At 35.0% G+C, this 21994-nt stretch overlaps 1 protein-coding gene across 1 annotated transcript in view; it reads left to right on the plus strand.

Annotated features, from left to right (window-relative positions):
- Nucleotides 1–21994, plus strand: part of NAALADL2 (N-acetylated alpha-linked acidic dipeptidase like 2) — a 923861-nt gene that overhangs the window by 348483 nt on the left and 553384 nt on the right. The window contains 1 exon segment of the mRNA XM_030330052.1: nucleotides 14987–15260. Within this exon segment, the coding sequence (XP_030185912.1) occupies nucleotides 14987–15260 (274 nt within the window).

Here is a 21994-nt window from a genome sequence, read left to right on the forward strand (position 1 = left end):
TTAGTAATGTATTCAATTACCTAGAGAAACTTTGGATTTCTGTAAAATCCCTGTAAATATTGGTACCATTCAAGTTTATGTCATTGCATTAGAGAACCTAGCAGATGAAACTAAAGATTTGTAATGTCTTACTGATTGAATTAACTTGTCCGTTTTGTGAGTTGGCTTTTAGATTTGGTTTAGGTAAATTAAGGTGACTTAAACTGAAAACCAACTTTTCACAATACTTCTCCCTGAAAAACAGAAAGAAAGAGAGTCTCAGAAAGCAGACACTAATATCCATAAGTGTAGTATTCTTGTGCAGGGCTGGTATATTCTGCAAAATCCTACTAGCCTCCATGCCATAGGTAACCTTCATTTTGTTCGGTCACAGTAACATTTCTTCTTTCTAAATTGTAGTCTTAATGCTCCTTCATGAAATACTACTGCATTTTTTAAGATGTAATCCAAATATGCTAGAGATCATATGATCTCCTGTATAAATGAAAGCAAGGGTAAAGGATGTAGAGTTATACCACTACATTTTTTTTTTTTTTTTTTTTTTTTTTTTTTTTTTTTTTTTAAGCTCAGGTCATAACAGAAGTGTTGGCATTTTATTTATTTCTGTGTTCCGGTTTTTTAATAAAGCTTACTTTATTGTTTTTGCAACATTTGTATTTTACTGTCTGTGCAACATAAATTTGAAACAAATATCAAATTAACTATATAAGTACTTCCTGATCTTTATGCTGGGGACCTAGCTGGAGGTCACCAAGCCCATCAGCATCCTTTCATAATTTGTAAATGGGATACTTATGTGCCATGTTCTTCTGGATTACAGAGAGAGGGGATATTAAGGTCTCTTTCAGATAACCTACTTCTGTGCTGATTTTTTTTTTTAAAGAAATGTGTAAGAAGCAGTTTTCTTCTTTCTTGTTTTGATGGTTCCCAAATTCTGAAAATTGGTGTATTGTATTCTTGAAACAGTTCCTTTGATTTCCCTAAATCTTACTTTCTTGTAAGTTTTAAAGATCTCTCTCTTCCAACCTCACACCGACTTTTAATTACTTTACCCAGAATACTGTGCTTTCTGACACTTGAGTTTTAATTGCCTTTGGGAAGCATCTAAGATTGCAAGACTATCTGCTTTTTCCAAAGAGCTAAGTAGTATAGTGTGAATCTGACATATAATGTAGTATAGTAGAAATCTGACCTGTTTCATCTGGAACATTCTCCATCTTAATTACATCACCAGATCTTCAATTTCCTTATTTATAAAATGGTAACAATAGTTATTTAAGGGTTTTTGGTGCAACACATCTACACAGTATTTTCAGTCCTTCTAGTGGATATTCAATACACGATTTACAATTAGTATGTTATTTAGAAGGTCAGAAGTGATTGAGTAAGTAATCATGCTTTTATTCTCATGGTGATAGTGACTGGTTGGCAAGGAAGTTGACAGGGTGCTTTCGTTTCTCCTAAGCATTTAATTTATTGATATTATGCGTGTAAAATTATACAATTTACCATGTGTTTTAGTCTTTATATTTCCAAAGAAAAATTAAGAGAGAAGAAATCAGTTCATTCTTTAGTATTTGTTGGTTTGTTTGTTTATGTTCATAGTAGCTTCATTTACAATAGTCAAAAAAATGGAACCAACTTCAATGTCCATTAACAGGTGAATGAATAAACATTGTGGTATCTCCATACAATGGAAAACAGCAATAAAAAAAGTGAACCATTGATATATAAAAAAAATGAATATGTCTCAAAAAGCATGGTGAGTGAATAAAGACAGAGGAAACACAGTCCTATTATATGATTCTATATAAATTATAGGAAATGAAAATTAACCTAGAGTGACAGAAAGCAGACCAGTGTTTGCACCTTGAAGAGCAGAGGGGCAGGTGGGAGGATTTCAAAGGACATGCTTTCTTGTTTAAATTCACTATACACATGTAATATGTAATTCACAGAATTTTACTACATTGAATACCAAGCCAGATAATCACTTTAAAAGCAATATTTGACTTTTTAGTATGTAAAATATCAGCTGGTATAGTATGAGTATTTGTGTATGTTATTGTGCACACACACATAATAAAATCTCAGTGAACTTTAGTAAATGTGCAGGGTTTTTCTCTGCTAGTATGTTTCTTTAGATGGTTTCTTTCTCCATTCGTTTACAATGTGATCTTGGCACTCACCCTGGTACTAGGAATACTACATGCATCGCTGCCTCCAATTCTAACATCAGTGTTGGTCTGAGGCTCATCCAGTAGCAGGTGTTGAACATTGATATAAACAGAATTTTGTCTACCAAAGCCAAAATCCTCCCATTTCCAGTCTCCACTGGCCAAAGGAATGCTATTGCAAAGCTTCCAAATTCAAGTCTCAGGCATGACAGTTCATTATGTTGCCTGCCAAGACTACTGGCCCATGGAAACTCTTATTTTAAAAATTAAGGCAGAGTAAAACTTTCTGTCAAATACCTTGTGATTGTAGGTGACACACTCCTAGTTTTGCAGCCTTCTCTGAAATTAGTAAATTGAGATTGCACTGCACCTAATTACTAAATAACATTAGTCTTTGAATATAGCAAATTACCTAATTATAACAGAACTGTTTGCCATAAATCCCAAAATCCTTATGGGGGTGGGAGAAGTTAAGAAAGATAGTGGAAATTCTCAGTAAAATTTAGGCATTTTAATATTTTAAATGATTTGAAATGTTAATGAATAGAATCCTTTGATTAAAACATATGTATCAATAAGACTTTTTCTTAATGACCCCTGGTTATTTAAAACAATTTAGATTATGGGGCACCTGGTTGGCTCAGTCGGTTAAGCAGCTGACTTTTGATTTTGGCTCAGGTCATGATCTCACAGTTCGTGAGTTTGAGACCTACGTTGGGCTGTGTGCTGTCAGTAAGGAGCCTGCTTAGGATCCTCTCTCTCCCTCTCTCTCTGCCCCTCCCCTGCTCATGTTCTCTCTCTCTCTCTCTCTCTCTCTCACAACAATAAATAAACTTTAAAAAATTTAAAACCTAAATAAAAAATAAAATAATTTAGATTAAAGGTTACATAATTTCAGAACTTGGAACTCACATAGCCTCTTTAAGTCTTTTTTTAGGCAGGGTGGGGGGGACAAGAGCATTATAAACAATTTGACAAATTTAAAATACAATTGCAAAGGCAACAGAATTAAAAAATAATCTTAGGAAAATTTAATTTGAACAAGTATTTATTAACTTACTGTTATTTTTTTATTGTAAGCTAATATTTATTAAAAATTTGTGTTCCCTCTGTCATTTTTAAAAGACCAGTAATTTTATAATCATGTGTATACAAACACTTCATTAACATTTTTCAGGATACTTTTTCTTTTATACACATATTGATATAATGGCACTCTTTCAGTTACTATATAGGGAATTTCGTTTTCCCTTAAATCCAATCAGCCATCATAATATACGAGATTTGAATAATTTTCATCAGGTAGGGTAATGTGCAAAGTGATATCACACAATCAATTTTGAATAAGTTATCCATATTATAAGTCTGTGGAAAAAAACAGGAACATGAATCATAATTCTTAACTGCTTTTCCATTCCCTTGGATGTTGTGGGAATAGCCATCAGTACTTACAAAGAAATTATGTCTTACATGGAAGGGGGGTACTCAAGCTAGTGCATTTCTGTGTTGGGCAGTTTTTAAAATAGATACTCTGAAAAACAGATAGATTCTGTATACATTATAATAAACCTCCTTTAAAGCATCACTATCCTGAGCTGATAGAATAGTAAGAGAAATCCCCAACAGGACCAAAACTTAGGAAAGAGTGCTGTGGCACAGGGATGGATGGAAGAGCCCTGATTCAAAGAAGAAAGCATAAAATTCTTACAGCATTAAAGACATTGAATCAGCAGTTCACAGTTCTCTCATAATAAGAACATCAGTATAGACAATGTTTAGTTTAAGAATAATTTGTACCTTTCAAAAATTATAATCATGTTCAAGTCTCCCAGAGACCAGATCAAGAAGAAATGAGATCTCTATCTCATTTTATGAGGTTTGTATAACTTCAAACCAAAATCCAATAGAAATGATGTCTGAAAGGAACACTATCTACCAACTTTACTTATAAAAACAGACATGAAAATTGTAAATAAAATGTTGGCAAAATAAATTGCATAAAAGCCAGAAATGATAATGTATTCTACTAAGTGAGTTACTTAGGAATGCAAGTTTGAATGCTAAAAAATTGATTAATGTAATCCATCATATTAAAGGAAAGGATATGATATGATGGTCTTAATAAATGCATCAGAATTGATGATAAAATTTAATACTGATTCATAAAACAACTTTTATCAAAATAAGGATGGGAGGAATATCTTCAACCTGATATTTGGAATATGAAACAGATGACCGCTATCACACCTTATTAAATTTTTATTAAATATTTTCTGGAGGTAATAGTATAATAATAATGCATAGTAATAATAATAAAAAAAGGAATAACATCTATAAGTGACTAGAAAGGAAGTAACAATACCTTCATTATTTGCTTATCACATTTTTTATGTAGAAAACTCAAAGAAGGAAAACATTATAATTAATAAGGAAGTTTAGCAGGATTATTTGATAGAAGAACAGAACAGTATTCTGTATCAGCAATAAACAGAAAAATACTTTCATTTTAAAACATTTTTATGTTAGCATTGACTGATATTGGAAATATTAACAATTCATTTTTATGTTATTATAAGGATGACTTTCTTTCTGTCTTTCTTTCTTTCTTTCTTTCTTTCTTTTCTTTCTTTCTTTTCTTTCTTTATTTTTATTTATTTTTTAATGAAATTTATTGTCAAATTGGTTTCCATACAACACCCAGTGCTCATATAAGGATGACATTTCTCCTCAAATAGATCTTTTTAATCTCAGTGTAATTCCAGATACAATCTTGATAAGGAAATTGATAAGCTCATTACATTATTAATGTGGAAGAGAAAAAATAATGAAGATGTTCTTGAGGAAGTAGGAGGACGTGCCATTCCAAATATTAACATGTATTAGAAAGTAAAAATAATTAAAATAGCATGTTGTAATGGAGATGGATCAAAAAGACTGATGAAACTGATTGGGGAGCCCAGACAGACCCACACACATATGGAAATTCATAAACGACAGAAGCGTCATTGCACGATGGTGAACATGATCACAAAGGATAAAAGAAATGGTTATTTATATGGAAAGTGACACTGAATTCCCACTTCAAACCCCACCCCCCAACACACACAAACACACTCCAAGTAAACATTGAAATGTTGAAAAACAAATTCCTTAAAAATTTAGGGGAAAAAAATGAGAATAATTTATTACCTTAGGTTTAAGAAGAAAAAATGTGCAAACCACTGCATTATATTAAAATTATGTACATTGTGGGGCGCCTGGGTGGCACAGTCGGTTAAGCGTCCGACTTCAGCCAGGTCACGATCTCGCGGTCCGTGAGTTCGAGCCCCGAGTCGGGCGCTGGGCTGATGGGTCAGAGCCTGGAGCCTGTTTCGGATTCTGTGTCTCCCTCTCTCTCTGCCCCTCCCCCGTTCATGCTCTGTCTCTCTCTGTCCCAAAAATAAATAACGTTGAAAAAAAAATTAAAAAAAATTATGTACATTGAAATTATGAACTTCTATTCATCATAAGATAAGACATTAAAAATTAAAGAGAAGCCAAAACCTAGTAGAACATGTCATCTATGACCTAAAAGGGATTATCCAGAATATAGAAAAACTTCCATAAATATGGGCCAAGTACACAGTCACAACAAAGAAAAGGGAACAAAGATAGCTAAATAATACATGAAAATATCCTCAAGAGTAATTATGGAAATGTAAATAAAAACTTCAATGGGATACAATTTTATGCTCATTGGTTAGCAAGAATTAGATCCGCTGAAGATAGGACCTCTGAAATAATGGCAGTGGTATAAAGAGCTTTGTAAAACTACATAGCATACTCTGCAACCCAGTAATGGTACTTTTGAGTTAAACAATGATGTACAATTTTACACCCACCGCATTGGCAAAATTATAAAATGAAATAAAGTAAAAGACACATCAAGTGCTGGTGAGGCATGGAGGAAACAGAACTTTTAATAATTAAAACCCTTGTAAAGGCATTTTAGTGCTTCTTACTAAAGATATACCTGTAAATGCCTTCCTTGCCTAGAGAAACCCCTGCATATGTCTTCAGGAAATATGAACAATAATTTTTTTTTTTTTTTTTTTTTTTTTACTGTGCCTTTGGTGAAAGAAGAGACCTGGTGGGGGGGAAAGTCTCTTCTCATGCCCTCTCATGTCTCATTGGCTGTACCTAAAACTGACTATAAACCAGAAGACTTGACAAAGGTTCATAAAGGTCAACCTTCAAGGCATGCAGGACGGAGAGGGCAGAGAGAGGAGCTGGGGGACAAAGGAAGAATTCTGTCATCCAGGTGTTCATGGAAAGTTTATTTACACTGAGCTGTGTAGATGTTCTCATAGTTTTTGTTTTGTTTTTATTTTTTTTTTGTTTTATTTTAAGTTTCTTCTGTGCCTGTGGTTATTTTCTAATTTCGTATATTTGCTTTCTCCTTTGAAAAAGAAAATAGTTTACCTAATGATTTATTGTCTTCCTTTCTTCCTTGTATTATAATAACTTTCTTGTATTTATAATAATGGAAAACCAGGAACAATTTTAAAATACTTATCTTAGGAAATTGATAAATCAGGAGGAATCTCAGAAACCTAATAGTAAGTGATAAAAAAACACAAAAGAATATATATTTTAACTATAATCACCATGCTGTAAGTTGCGATGGTTATGTGATGTGTGGAGGTGTTAGCAAACACTATGGTGGTAATCGTTTTGCAATAACATGTGTATCAAATTAACGTGTTGTACACCTTAACTTATACAATGTTTTCTACAAATTATATCTCACTAAATCTGTGGAAAATGGATATATACATATATATCTATATCTATATCTATATCTATATCTATATCTATATATGAAATACCAACTATATAAAAGCAAATATTCAAAAAATAAAGGGTTAATTGTTAACATCATATATATATATATATATACACATATATATTATTTATACAAAAAAAAAGGCAATGAGATGCAAAAAAAGAAAAAAAAAAATCAGATTTTTTGGGGGGATACCAATAAATAAAGAGTACCAAAGGGGCTTCAATAATATCAGAGATGTTACCTCATAATCTGGGTTGTTCCTTCATTATTCTTTATACTTTATATATATGTTCTTTATATATTCCATTTTTCATAGTATACAAAATGAAATTATAATACAAAAAGTATATATCCCTTCAATTCAGAGTGAAGTAGAGCATGCAGATATTCTCTCTTCATAAATTTTAGCTTAGTACTGAATAATAAATAGAAATTCTCCTGCATTGGGACAAATTACTAATTCTTCAGTTGTGTCCCTAAAGAAGTATTTGATTTGCTTTTCAAGGCCATCTTGTATAATATATACATCTTGAAAAATTTAACGTTTTTTGAGTTGCTTATACTGTAATGCGCTTTGGAATTGAGACCAACAAAACAAATGGCAGATTAAACATTTTACATACTCATGGATAGATTCATGCCCATCAATTAACTGAGCAGAAGGACAACAACAACAACAAAAAAAAATTGAAATTTCACTTTTGTTTTTTCTGTTAATGTTGACTAATATACAGCCAGATGTGCATAAATAAAATATGTGTTCTGCATTTCTATATATATATTACAAAAGAACATTATTGATGCATCTTTATAAATAACTGAATCCTCAAACTGAGTTAACTTTCAATTCAATTAGTTTACCTTCCCTACTCCAAGTAGTGCAGAGAAAACTACAGTAGCAGTAAAGAAAGAGGATGGGGATACAGAAGTCAGATAAAGCAACAAAAGAACAGGATAGAGAGATAGAGAGCTGGATGAGGGAGTAGGTTTTACCAACCGTCATCTCCCCACAAATAACAATTAGGTATCCAAGAATTAAAATAGCTTTGGGAGGGCTCAAGAGTCCAATTAAGAACATACAGCAACACAATGGGGCAAAATGGAGAATAACTACATAGAAAGGATTGAGATTGGCTTAGCTGAGACATCCAGAAGTGGTTAGGAACCAAGAAGAAGAGTAGAGGCCTTTCCTCTGTGGTTCCCAGTGGCTAACTCCGTGGAGGACTCAAGCAGTCTTTGCCAGTGAGGACCTCCGGCACAGACTCTCCAGAGCTTTCATAATAGAAACCCCGTAATGTTTGTTGGTATGGACTTCAGCGGCCTGACCCTCAGAGGACACCAGCAGCATTCACCACTGAGTTAACCAAAAGCTATCCCTGCTGCAGATTCCTAAGGAAGGGATATGCTACTGTGCCCCTCCTCCACCTGAAGGAGCTACTATTGCACAGGACCACGGCTGCCACCACCACCCAACCATGTACATCCCTCGACCCTAGAGCCATAGCTGCTCTACATGCATCAGATACCAGTATCACCACCAGTGCAAGGGTGCTGCAAGCTGACCAGGCACTGAGAGAGATACCCTTGGTCACAATATCCCCCATGGGAGAAAAAGAAAGAGGAAGTCCCCAGAAGCCTTTGCCCTGACCCTAATAGCTCTCACTACTACTGTGTACACCCATGGCATCTGCCACTGAGGACCTGTGCAATCTTATATTAGACAAAATAGACATGTCAAAAACTGTGTCTAAATAGACAAAGAAGGTCACTATATGATGGGTTTCAATTCATCAAGAGGATATAACAATTATATACAGACATTCAAATGAATAACCTTACTTTATACTCTAAAGAACTAGGAAAAGAAGAACCAACTAATCCCAAGCTTAGCAGAAGGAAGGAAATAAAGATCAGAGCAGAAATAAGTGAAATGGAGACTAGGAAAACAATAAAAAGATCAATGAAACTAAGAGCTTTTTCTTTTTAAATATAAAATGACAAACCTCTAGCTAGACTAAATAAGACAAAAGAGAGAACTCAAAATTAGAAATAAAGGTAGAGACATTTACTGAAACCACAGAAATACAAAGAAACAAGAGACTACTATGAGTTATCATATGCCACCAAATTGCACAACCTAAAAGAGATGGGTAAATTCCTAGAACTATACAACCAACCAAGACTGAATCATGAAAAAATAGAAAATCTGAACTGATGCATAACTAGAAAGAAGATTGGATCAATAATCAAAACCTCCAAACCAAGAAAACCGCAGGATCAGATGGCTTTACTGGTGAATTCTTTCAAACATTTAAAGAGGAATTAATGCTACACCTTCTCAAACTCTTCCAAAAAGTTGAAACTCATTATCTCAGGCCAAAAGATACCAAAGCTAGATAAGAATACTATAAGAAAAGAAAATTATAGGCCAATACCCTGATGAACCTAGATGTAAAAATCCCCACACAAAATACTAGCAAACAGAATTTAACAATATATTTAAAGGATCATACACCATGATCAAGTGGGATTTACTCTTGAAATTCAAGGATGGCTGAAAATATATAAATCAATAAATTTGGTACACCATCTAAACAGAATGAAGGATAAAAATCTTTTTTTAAATATGAAATTTATTGTCAAATTGGTTTCCATACAACACCCAGTGCTCATCCCAACAGGTGTCCGAGGATAAAAATCTTATAATCATCTCAACAGATGCAGAAAAAAAACATAGGACAAAATTCCACATCCTATCATTATAAAAACTTTCATTATATTATGTATGTAAGGAATACATTAACATAATAAAGGCAAATTCACAGCTAACATCATACTTAACAATGAAGAGGTAAAAGTCTTTACTTTAAAATTAGGAAAAAGACAAAGATTCTCAATCTCTCCACTTTTCTTTAATACATTACTGGAAGTCCTAGTCAGAACAGTTCGGCATACATATATACATTACTTGTTTATATTGGAAAGAAAGAAGTAAAATTCTGTTTACACATGACATGATTGTATATACAGAAAACCTTAAAGCGTCCACAAAAAACATTAGAACTAATAAATTCAGTTAAAGTTGCAGGATACAAAATCAATATAAAAAATCAGTTGCATTTCTACACACTAGTGACAAACTATATGAAACGGAAATTAAGAAAAAATATTATTTATAATAGCACTAAAAATAATAAAATACTTAGGAATAAACTTAACCAAGGAAGTAAAAGACATTTATACTGAAAACTATAAGACATTGGTGAAAAAAAATGTAAAAAAGACACAAATAAAATGGAAGAGTATCTCATGTTCTTAGATTAGAAGAATTAATATTAAAATGAACATACTACCCAAAGTAATCTACAGATTCATTGCAATCCCTATCAAAATTCCCATGGCATTTTCCACAGAAAAAGAACAACCCTAAAACTTACATGGAACCATAAAAGCCCCTGAGTAGCCAAAGCTATCTTGAGAAAGAACAAATCCGGACACATCACATTTCTTGATTTAAATCTATAATAATCAAAATATTACAGTATGGCCTAAAGGCTGATCATAAAAAGTGATCTGTTTATCAACAGTGACCAATGGGCACCTGGTTGGCTCCATCTGTTAAAGCATCTGACTCTTGATTTGGGCTCAGGTCATGATCTCACTGTTTGTGAGTTCCAGCCCCATATCCAGCTCCACAGTGACAGTGCTGAGCCTGCCTCTTTCTCCCTCTCTCCACCCCTATCCCACTCGTGGGTGCACGTGCACTCTCTCAAAAATAAATACATAAACTTTGAAAAAAATGACAAATGAAACAGATCCAATGACCAAAAATAGACCAATGCAACAGGATAGAGTCCCCAGAAATAAATCCATACATATATGTCAATTAATTTTTGACAAAGAAGCCAGGATAGAAAATGGGGAAATAATAGTTTCTTCAATAAACAGTGTTGAAAAACTGGAATTCAGATGCAAAAGAATTAAATTGAACCCCTATATCTCACCATTCACAAAATTAATTTGAAACAGATTGAAATCTTAAATATAAAATTGAAACTGCAATACTCCCAGAAGAAAACAATCAAAGGGAATATTTCCTGATGTCGGTCCTAGCAACTTTTTTTTGATATGACAACAAAAGCATAGGCAACAAAGCAAAACTAAACAAGTGAGACTACATCAAACTAAAAAGCTTCTGCAAAGCAAAGGAAACAACAAAATGAGAAAAGCCTGTGGAATGAGAGAAAATATTTACACAACATATATCTGATAAGGGGTTCATATTTTATTTATCCCCACCCCTGGTAAAAAACCTTTATCACAGATCCTGACCAGTAATTAATTTTTGCCTTACCTTGGGGTACAGGACTTAGTGCAGTGGCTGAACATCAGTCTGACTCTTGGTGGAGCCATCTCCCCCCGCAGCCTTTCCTATGCATGATATGAAGTAAATGACAGTGGGCGCCTGGGTGGCTCAGTCCGTTAGGCATCCGACTTCCGCTCAGATCATGATCTTGCAGCTCATGAGTTTGAGCCCTGTGTCCGGCCTTGTGCTGACAGCCCAGAGCCTGGAGCTTGCTTCAGATTCTGTGTTTCCCTCTCTCTCTGCCCCTCCCCTGCTTGGACTCTCTCTCTCAAAAATAAATAAACATTAAAAAAAATAAAAATAAAGTGAATGACAGGAATTTATACAATTCAGTAGCAAAAAATCACAAACAGTCCAATTTAAAAATGGACAAAGGATCTGAATAGACATTTTTCCAAAAAATATATACAAATGACCAACAGATACATGAAGGTGCTCAACATCATTAATCATCAGGGGATACAAAACAAAACCTCAATGAGATACCACCATACATCTATTAGAATGTCTGTTATAGGGGCGCCTGGGTGGCGCAGTCGGTTAAGCGTCCGACTTCAGCCAGGTCACGATCTCACGGTCCGTGAGTTCGAGCCCGGCGTCGGGCTCTGGGCTGATGGCTCAGAGCCTGGAGCCTGTTTCCGATTCTGTGTCTCCCTCTCTCTCTGCCCCTCCCCCGTTCATGCTCTGTCTCTCTCTGTCCCAAAATAAATAAACGTTGAAAAAAAAAAATAAAAAAAATAAAATGTTTAAAAAAAAAAAAAGAATGTCTGTTATAAAAAAAAAAAAACAAAAAAACATACTGATGAAGATGTGAAGAAAATATAACCTTTGTACACTATTGGTGAGAATGTAAACTGGTACAGACATTATGGAAAACAGTATGGAGTTTCCTCAAAAAATTAAAACTAGAAAACCATATGATCCAGCAATCCACTTCTGGGTATATATCCAAAGGAAATGATATCAGTATCTAGAAGAGATATTTGCACTCGTGTTCATTGCAGCATTATTTACAATAGCCAAAGTACAAAAATAACCTAAGTGCTCATGTATGGATGAATGTATAAAGAAAATGTGGGATCAATGTGCAGTACAATATTATTCAACCATAAAAAATGAGATCATGGCTTTGTGACAACAGAGATATCTCACAGAGGGTAAGTGCAATAAGACAGAGACTGAGAAAAGCAGATACTGAGTCATATCTTTTATGTGTGTAATCTAAAAAGCCAACAAACAAACTCATAGTAAGAGTATAACCATAGCTGCCAGGGCATTGGGGGTGGCAGAAAGGAAGACGTGTTGGTCAAGGGGATACAAGCTTTCAGTTATAAGATGCATAATTTCTGAGGACCTACTGTACAGCGTGGTGAGTATTGTTAATACTGCATTATGTACTTCAAATTTGCTAAGAGAGGACATCCTAAATATTTCAACACACAGAAGTGCCTGGGTGGCTCAGTTGGTTGGGTTGAGTGTCTGACTTCGACTCAGGTCATGATCTTATGGTTCCTCAGTTTGAGACCCACGTCGGGCTCTCTGCTATCAGCACAAAGCCTGCTTCAGATCCTGTCTCCCTCTCTCTCTGCCACTCCTTCTTTCTTTCTCTCTCAAAAATAAATAAACATAAAAGAAATTTTAAAAATTTCAACATACAACACATACAGACATAAGGTAAATATTGAGGTGATGGATGTGGTAATTTGTGATAATTTCATAACATACATGTATATCAAATCATATTGTACACTTTAAATATATACAATCTAATTTGCCAACTATACAAAAACCTCCCCTGCCAAACACAGACACACACACACACACACACACACACACACACACACACACACACACAAAACAGAAGGCCCACCAATCTTTTTCAGAAGAAAAAGTGAAATTCTTTTAATCGACTCTTTCATAAAATTTACATGGCATTGATAATTGGTCAAACTGCATATTAAGAAAAAACAGAAATAACCTTAGAAAGCAATTGGGAAATTATTTATTATTTCATCTTCATGTATAGGCCGCCTTTTAGCTATGTCAGAACACCTACTTTTTGTCTCTAGTAATGCTTTTCTATATTATATGTATTTTTTTTCTGATGTGTGTATTTTTTATTCCTTTTTCAGATGTCTTTCATTTGGGGATTATTGAATAAATAGAGTCCTAAAAGAATCAAATATGTGTGAGAAAAATAATGTGATGGGAAAAAATAAAACAGTATCCACTTAAGTAGTATCCGTTTAAGTAATGTTTTGGATAGCAATAAAATTCTTATAAGAAGATATATTTTTGTCAAAAAATAAACTGGTCCCTTTGTATCCCAGCCCTAAACAAAACTTTATTGTATTATTATTTTTAAATTTCCCATTTCTGATTTTGTTCTAGGTTCTGCTCATACGTGTGTGTACGTGTGTTTGCGTGTGCATGTGTATGTCTATTTTTACAGATTTTGTCTGGCTTTTAGGATGTCATAAGGAAAAATAGTGTCATTGGATTACAGAATAGAAAAGGAATAAATATATAGACTACAGCAAGCACACGCAGAAATTAATTTCATATTGATTTGATAATCTGCGGTTGGTTTTAGCATGATATACCAGTTTTATTGCATATCATTGCGCTCACAGTATTAGGTAATTTGGCATGTAATTTGTATCAAAAGTGTTCTCTCTTGCTTGGAATGACCAACAAACCCTGTGCCAACCCATGAAAGATTACCCTTTGCTAAGAAAGAGAAAAGGGATGGGAGTCAATGCTCACAGAGGAAGAACCGCGTTCGCCTCAAGCTTATTCTCATTTATTGCAGTGTCAGACCAGTCACAAATCTCAGTTGACTTGTTGTGTACAGAGGGCATACATTTCAGGCATGCAAAAACAAAGGGTACATGACAATCACAAGAGAATAATCAAATCAGAGATATACAGCAAAAGTCTATGTGTCCTATTTTTTAGCTAAACTTTGTATACAATGTATAGATAATGGAGTTCCCCTGGGACTGCAGAAAGGCCTGGGAGGGCAGGCCCAGGGGCATTCCCCAGTCTGGGTGGTTTACACAGGCCTCCTGCATTCCAAGAGACCCAGGCCCCTCCCAAGTGGAACTTCAGCCCACCAGAAATCTCCCTGTTACATTTTAGCTAGCCAGGCATCCTCAGTAATAACTCCAACACTCTCCAGATCATTTTAAATAGCAATAGCTATATATTAATCACATAACTCTATATGGAATCATATTAACTGCAATACAAAACTGTCTTCACCAGCATGACTCCTAGTCTTGGAACTGAGTTGTAAATGGATTATATGTTGATGTCCACAGAAAGATCAGAACTAATAAAAGAGCTAGTTGGCATTAATCACCCTTGTCCTTGGATTCCCATAGTGCTTTATTTGTTCTTAATTTAAGAACTTAATTCATTCTGCTTTGATTTAGTGTAATTTCTCTGCAAGCTCATCACCTTTCCCAGACTGTGAGTTTCTTGTATAGTGTCCTGTCTAGTTCATCTTTCATATCCTACATCGGTTAATAATTGTTCATATATTAAATGGTCATAACTCAAGAGATAATTTTTTTTCCTTTATTTAGAGTGTGATTTTTAAATTTCTTTCAGAAATTTGGTACAACTGTATAAAAGTGAAGATGACAAAGAAATTTCAAAGAAGATTAAGAGTCACTGGACTTCCCTGGGCCTAGAAGATGTACAGTTTGTAAATTACTCTGTGTTGCTTAATCTGCCAGGCCCTTCTGCCAGCTCTGTGTCTCTGAGCAGCAGTGGCCAATGCTTTCATCCTAATGGCCAGCCTTGCAGCGAAGAAGCCAGAAAACACAGCAGCCAAGATCTGCTTTACTCATATGCGGCCTATTCTGCCAAAGGAACTCTCGAGGTAATATGACCATTTGTCTCTGTCATTTATAGTGAAACGGAATTAGAAAACAACAGCTTTCATCTAAATTGAACTCACTGGCAAGATGTAACATAAAAAAGTAACCATTAATGTTCTCAGTGTAGAGGTGCCAGGGAAGGGGAAGGAAGATTTGGATCGCTTGACCTTCTTCTTGTCATATTTCGAAAGTGAAAACATGTTAGAAGAATTTAATTCAAAAGTGTTGAATGTGTGACTGAGTCATTCAAATTTTGTTTAGCTGGTATAGGACAAGTTCATTTTATTCTTTGGTTTTTGAAGAGGCACATGTTAATGGATTGATATGGACAGAAAGAATAGAAATGAAAGCAGTTGTGTTTGAGATCGTGTACACACACAAGAAATGAGGTGGAAAATCGATATGATTATTCACAGATCCAAGATTTGAGATACAGCACTTCTGCTTTCTTGATGGAGAGCACAGGAGATAAGGAGCCAGATGTGGATTATTGCTTTACTTTTTCTGGCTTAGCCAGTTCTTTGGCATGGCAGTGAAGTGCTTGGCTTGTAGAGCCTCATGGACTAGTTTCAGATCTCATTTCCCACAGTACTTACGGTGACTTAACCATCTAGGGCTGAGTTCCCTCATCTCTGTAATGGAGATAATAATAGTTGCACGTTTATAAGGTTGTTGTGAAAATTAAATTAGCTAACATATGTAAATCTTGGAGGACAGAGCCTAGCCCACAGTAAGGACAATATATCACTTAGATGCAATATATATTTGGTTATGTCTCCTTTATATAGGCAAATTTTCTGTCTCCATGTAAAAATACCATGCGCTTAATAAGCACATTTTGTTTCTTTTATAAACCTTTAGATTGCCTCATTTAAAACAAATGAAACAATACTATGATTCTGGCACAGATTTTTAAGAATCTACCTTGTTAACTCTGATTAATATATTAAATATTTAAATCATTTGAAGTAACTGTATAGATACATTCTTATTGTTGGTTTTTTTTTCTTTTCATTTTTGGGGAGGGTGGAGAGTGTCCATTTACTGGTGGTTCCATATTGTCTGCGGTCTGTCATGTCATTCTCTGACTTTTAGCAGAAGTACCACATATATAACCACTACCTCGGAAAACCTTATCATTCATTAAAAGTTAATATAATATTAATTTCTGCAGTATTTCTAGTGTATGACTCATGTCATTGTATTTGATTAATATATACTATTTCTGGTAGGCAACGATGGAAACTTCCCTGTGTGTCAATGAAAAGAAAGGGAGACCTGCCAGCACTCTTTTGTTGGTTCAGAAGTTCTGGTCTCAAGTCAAGATGCTTAAGTTACCCTACATACTTTCTCCCAGACTCTCAAACCTTCATTAGCCCCTCACATTTCCACCTCCCTCTTTATTTCAGTTGATTCATCTCCTAGCCTTAAAAAAAAAAGTGTCTGAAACACAGAACAACAAAACCCCGTAAGCTAGTGTGGGTCCTTGGAATCACCCTCATCAATTTGCTTTTCAATTTATTTATTATTCCATAACTTAGGTGATATGGAAAAAGCATGAAAGTATAATTTGTGTCCCTGTTTCCTCAGCATGGGCCTCTAATAATCTGCCGGGCCCACTGGGTTAGTTTTTTATGTTCCCACGTAGCCACATCTCTGAGAGTTCTACACATTTATCTTATCAGTTATAAATGTTTAAATTTTCCTTGTTCCATATTAAAGAAACCAAGGTCTACTATAGAATTGTGGAACTGCTTAAATGTCCATGAAGACGTACGTCACTTTGGGATTATCTACCATTTATAAAATGCTATAAAAAATACCATTTTAAAAAAAGAAGTATGGAGAAAGATTTAAAGAAGCTATTAAAAGGGAAAAATAAACTTAGCTATCATGTAGAAATATACTCTACATTTGAAATAAGGCCTAAATCAAAGGGAGTAGTGTTAGAGGAACTGAAATGCAATTATGGATAAAACAAACACCTTGTATTTGAAGAAATTAACCATGCAAATTAGATGAAGGAAGACACTAATGATAACTATTTTTAGAATTATATTAATAATTCAAATCCATTATACTAACTACATAATAATTTAAATATTTATATCAATAAATTTATTGATGTTGATTTTTTTAAAACTCTATATTAGCATTATGATTTTCAAATGCAAAGCAGTTTCTAGGTGACTTTTATATGCGTATAGAATATTTGCATATATTTTATATATATGTTTTAGACAAGTGTATTATTGAAACTCACATATTCTAATTAATAGGATGTGGGTGATTTTCTGTATCTCTTCAGACCATTCCCTAATTAAAATCAAGCTTGAGAGGTTGCTGCTGCTGACCCACTTTTTGATTTTGAGTACACTGGGTTTGCATGAATTTCTATCAGGCTGAGCCATTAACCACTTGTTAAATTATTCTAGTCTGAGTGCCAGCAAAGCTCCCCACTACTTTTGCTGTTGACAAGGTTATTTGTAGAAGAGGAGTGCCCCTTTTCTTTGAAGAGCTGTCATGTCCATTCATCATATGACCGTTTTGTCTAAGCTTCCAATTTTTGCTTTCTGGTAACAGTCTAAACAGCATTTGTGATATCTGAGATCTACTTCAAAAACCTACTTAGTGCCAGCATGATGGATGGTGTACTTTGCAACTTCTTTGTAATTCATTGTGCACTAGAAAGGTGACATTGTTTACCCCATCATAATGACAGGTGGGTCAGTAAAGGGGTCCTAAGGAGAGTTGTCCTGTCAGATGCAAAATACATATTAAAATGGATACATAAATAATTTAGCATGAGTGAGGTTAGCTTCAGGGAGTAAACAGTGATTCATATTTTTATTAAAAGATAAATATCAACTATAATGTCATCATACTACCAAAGACATTGGTAGTGAATGCTGACAATGTCTAGTCAGTTTTATAAATAGAATGTATGGCTTTATGTAATCCCTGTGCAATTATTTCTTTTGTCCTTTGTGAAACCCACATAGCTGCAGAAAAGCAAAGGAAACAATTAATATTTAATATAGGTTGGTGAGATTGGAGTCTACTGTGTTTATATTTTTGAACAGAGGATTTGTTTTCATTTTAATACAGTTTATGGATTTGGGAATTTTCTTCCTGTTAAGTATTATTTTGTGTCTGGAAGTAAAAACAAATAATGCAATTTTATGGAGAAACTTATTTTCAACAACTCATTAACTGTGTGCATAAGACAGATTGTCATCAACACATTTATCAATACCCCATTCCTCAGAGAGCCCAGAGTAGCATTCTTCCTTACTGGCTGTACAACTGTGGGTTGGTCACTTTAGCTCTCTAAGCCTCAGTGTTCTCATCCATATAAGGGGAATGGTATAGTACCTCCATTGGCTGTGGTGGGGAAGAAATTATATAAACCATGTAGGGCACACAGAGTGCACTTAGAAAACACTCTGTAAAAAAAAAAAGAAAGAAAGCAAGAAAGCACTCTGTTAGCTATTGTTATTACATGGTATAAAATAAATACATTTAAATGGGAAAAATTAAAATATCAGAACTATATATCATGATTTGAAACTTTTATGATATTGTCTGAATGTAATCTTCTAGGCTTCTGTTTAATATGACAAATATTAACAGGAAAATGCCTTGTTAATTATGAATAAATAATAAAATATAATATCTGATCACATTTTTAATTTAAAACTAACAGCTCAAAGAATCTAGGAGTAAATATTTTACTTTAAATTCATAATGACAAATCATGTTAACTTGGGTCTGAAGAGCATTGCTTATTCTCATTTTGTAAAATATCAAGCCATAGTTTAACAAATGAAATCTAAACTCTGTATCAGGGGCACCTGGTGGCTCAGTCTCCTAAGCACGTAACTTCGGCTCAGGGCTGGAACTCACGGTTCCTTAGGCGGAGCCCCACATCAGGCTCTCTGCTGTCAGCTCCAAGCCTGCTTTGGATCCTCTGTCCCCCTCTTTCTCTGCCCCTCCCAGGCTCATGCTCGCTCTCACTCTCACTCTCGCTCTTGGTCTCTCAAAAATAAATAAACATTAAAAAATATGTACCTTACATATAAAATTTACCTCATTTCAGTGGGTGCTGCAAATTCAGTTTTTTTCAGAACTAGAAAGATCTGCGGAAAAGTTGATCCTTAGGTTTATGTATTATTTCAATATGCTAATCTAATTGATTTAAAATGTTTTTTAATGCTTAATTTTTTTTTTGAGAGAGAGAGAGAGAGCGTGCACGCATACGCGCAGGAGGGGGGGTAGGGCCAGAGAGAGGAAGACACAGAATTGGAAGTCGGCTCCAGGCTCTGAGCTGTCAGCACAGAGCCCAACATGGGGCTCAAACTCAAAAACCATGAGATCATGACCTGAGTCTAAGTTGGATGCTTAACTGACTGAGCGACCCAGGTGCCCCTAAACTAATTGATTTTAAAAGCAGCAGAATTCTGTCCAATTACTTTCATGGCCTCCAGGAAGAATTCTCTTGAATGAATTTGCAACTCCTTCAATATCCTTACCTTAATAAGTTGAGTATCATTTATTAAATAAAGTGCCCTATGATTATTAATTTGTTTTTTCCTTATATTTTAATTTGATAGTGAAAGATTAGGTGACTAATAGAGCGTTTAGCCATCTGGGTTTGAGTAATATAACAGGCAACATTCAACATTCAGCAAATACTTACTGTGTACCTCTTAGGTGCTAGTCACAGGGGACAAAAGTGATAAATAAGAAGGCTCTAGACAATGTCCACATGCAACTGGCAGTCTAATAGGAGAAACTGTCAGGAAAGTAGTTACAAACTGCATGGCTCAATACTGCTATGAGGCTATGAGCACTAGCAAAACATTTAAATATTCTACACTCCAGTTTCCTCATCTATAAAATGGGCAGAAACACTCCCAGATATGAGTGTTCTGAAGATAGACTGAACACCATTTATACGAGCTCTGTAGTAAAGTGTCTAGCACTGAGGACATAAATAGATACTGATTTTCTTTTTCCCCCGTATCTTGTCATAACAGTCCTGTCCACATCAATCTTTCTCCCAATCCTCCCTTTCTTTCTCCCTCTCTGTCTCAAAGGCCTTATGTTCAATTTCCAACTTTTTTTTAATGTTTATTTATTTTTGAGAGAGAGGTGCAAGGGGCAGAGAGAGAGAGAGGGAGGCACAGAATCTAAAGCAGACTCCAGGCTCTGAGCTGTCAGCACCGAGCCTAACGTGGGCACAAACCCACAAACCATGATATCGTGACCTGAGCTGAAGTCGGACGCTTAACAGACTGAGCCACCCAGGTGCCCCCAATTTCTAACTTTCTGTTAGCTGGGATTTCCTGTGAAGTCCTCTTACCGTCATCTCTCTCTTACTATTATGCACCTCTTACCTTCCTCTGCTTCTTAGCTCTACGTTGCCAAGACCTGGGCACAAGCTTCAACCCATACCTCTAATGCATACCCATTTCTGTTTTCAACCACCTAGGAAAGCCCTGAGTAACATATTGTTCTACACTTAAAAGGCCAAGTACAAGTGCCCCAGTGGTGTGCCAGAATGGTTCATGTCAGCTTGTTCCTGATAGTGGAAGTCAATTCTGTGCATTTCTCCTAATTCTGGTCTAATATTTAAACCACAGAAAATGTTTAAATGCTACACATCAGGGATCTTCACCCCCATACCCACCCCACCACCCTCCTTTCCCACCCCTACTGAGATCCCTTTTATGAGCATACAACTTCCCTGCACTCAGTACTCAGCAAGAAACAGTTTTGCCAATTATAGCATGGCCACAATATTTGGGCAGGGAACATATGCCATTGGGTAAACAGTGCACTCAAATTCCACTTCAAACCCCTTACACATTTCATCCAGAGCCACAGAGATCACTCAAAAGTCAATAACAATATTTTAAGGGGCAGAGAACTTCCTTCTGATTTCTGTTTGAAAGAGGAAGTTCCTTAGTCAGATGAAGTTCACCTTTCACATAGAGCTGATGGAAGATCCAGAGGTAAATTCTTTTCAAGAAATTTCCTCAAATTATGTCAGATGTAAACCCTTCTGGGGTAATTGCTGCAAAGTATCAACTGACCTTCCATCCACTTTCTGAAGCAACTGACACTGGTCCACCAGCTTCCTTCGTTGATAAATTTCCTGAAATCCCATCCTAATCTGATCTCTACCCCTATAAGAAAATCCTAACAGAACTGTGCCTAACTCTGGTTAAATTTCTGTATTACAATAGTTTTAACTTAACTTTTTTCATCTTTTAGGTGGGTGTGCATATATTAGATTATAAAACATTTTTCAAATTTTTAAAATAATTACTGTGTGTCAAGACAATTAACTGCTCTGTTTTATCTTTGTTATTTCTGCCATAAAAATGTGGTCATCATGTCAATAAGTCGTACATTCAGTATATCATTGTAGCAGATATTTTTTTCCAGCAAATTTATATATTACATGCAAAAAAAGTGATAAAAATGAATCTTTTACACCAAAGACCACAAAACTGTGTGTATGTCTTAGTCTTAGTACTGGATTCATTTGGGGTGTACTAGTTTAGCACACTAGCTGGTATCCCTTCTGATTGGCTAGGAGCTCATTTTAACTGATTAGTACTTGTGTTCTAGTTATTAAAGATTTTAAATAACTAAATATTATTTAAAAAGTTATTTAATATCAATCATTGTTTAACATTAAAATATTAAATACTTTATATAGTTTCCT

The sequence above is a fragment of the Lynx canadensis genome, chromosome C2 (genome assembly GCF_007474595.2).
Source record: "Lynx canadensis isolate LIC74 chromosome C2, mLynCan4.pri.v2, whole genome shotgun sequence".
Taxonomy (NCBI): domain Eukaryota; kingdom Metazoa; phylum Chordata; class Mammalia; order Carnivora; family Felidae; genus Lynx; species Lynx canadensis.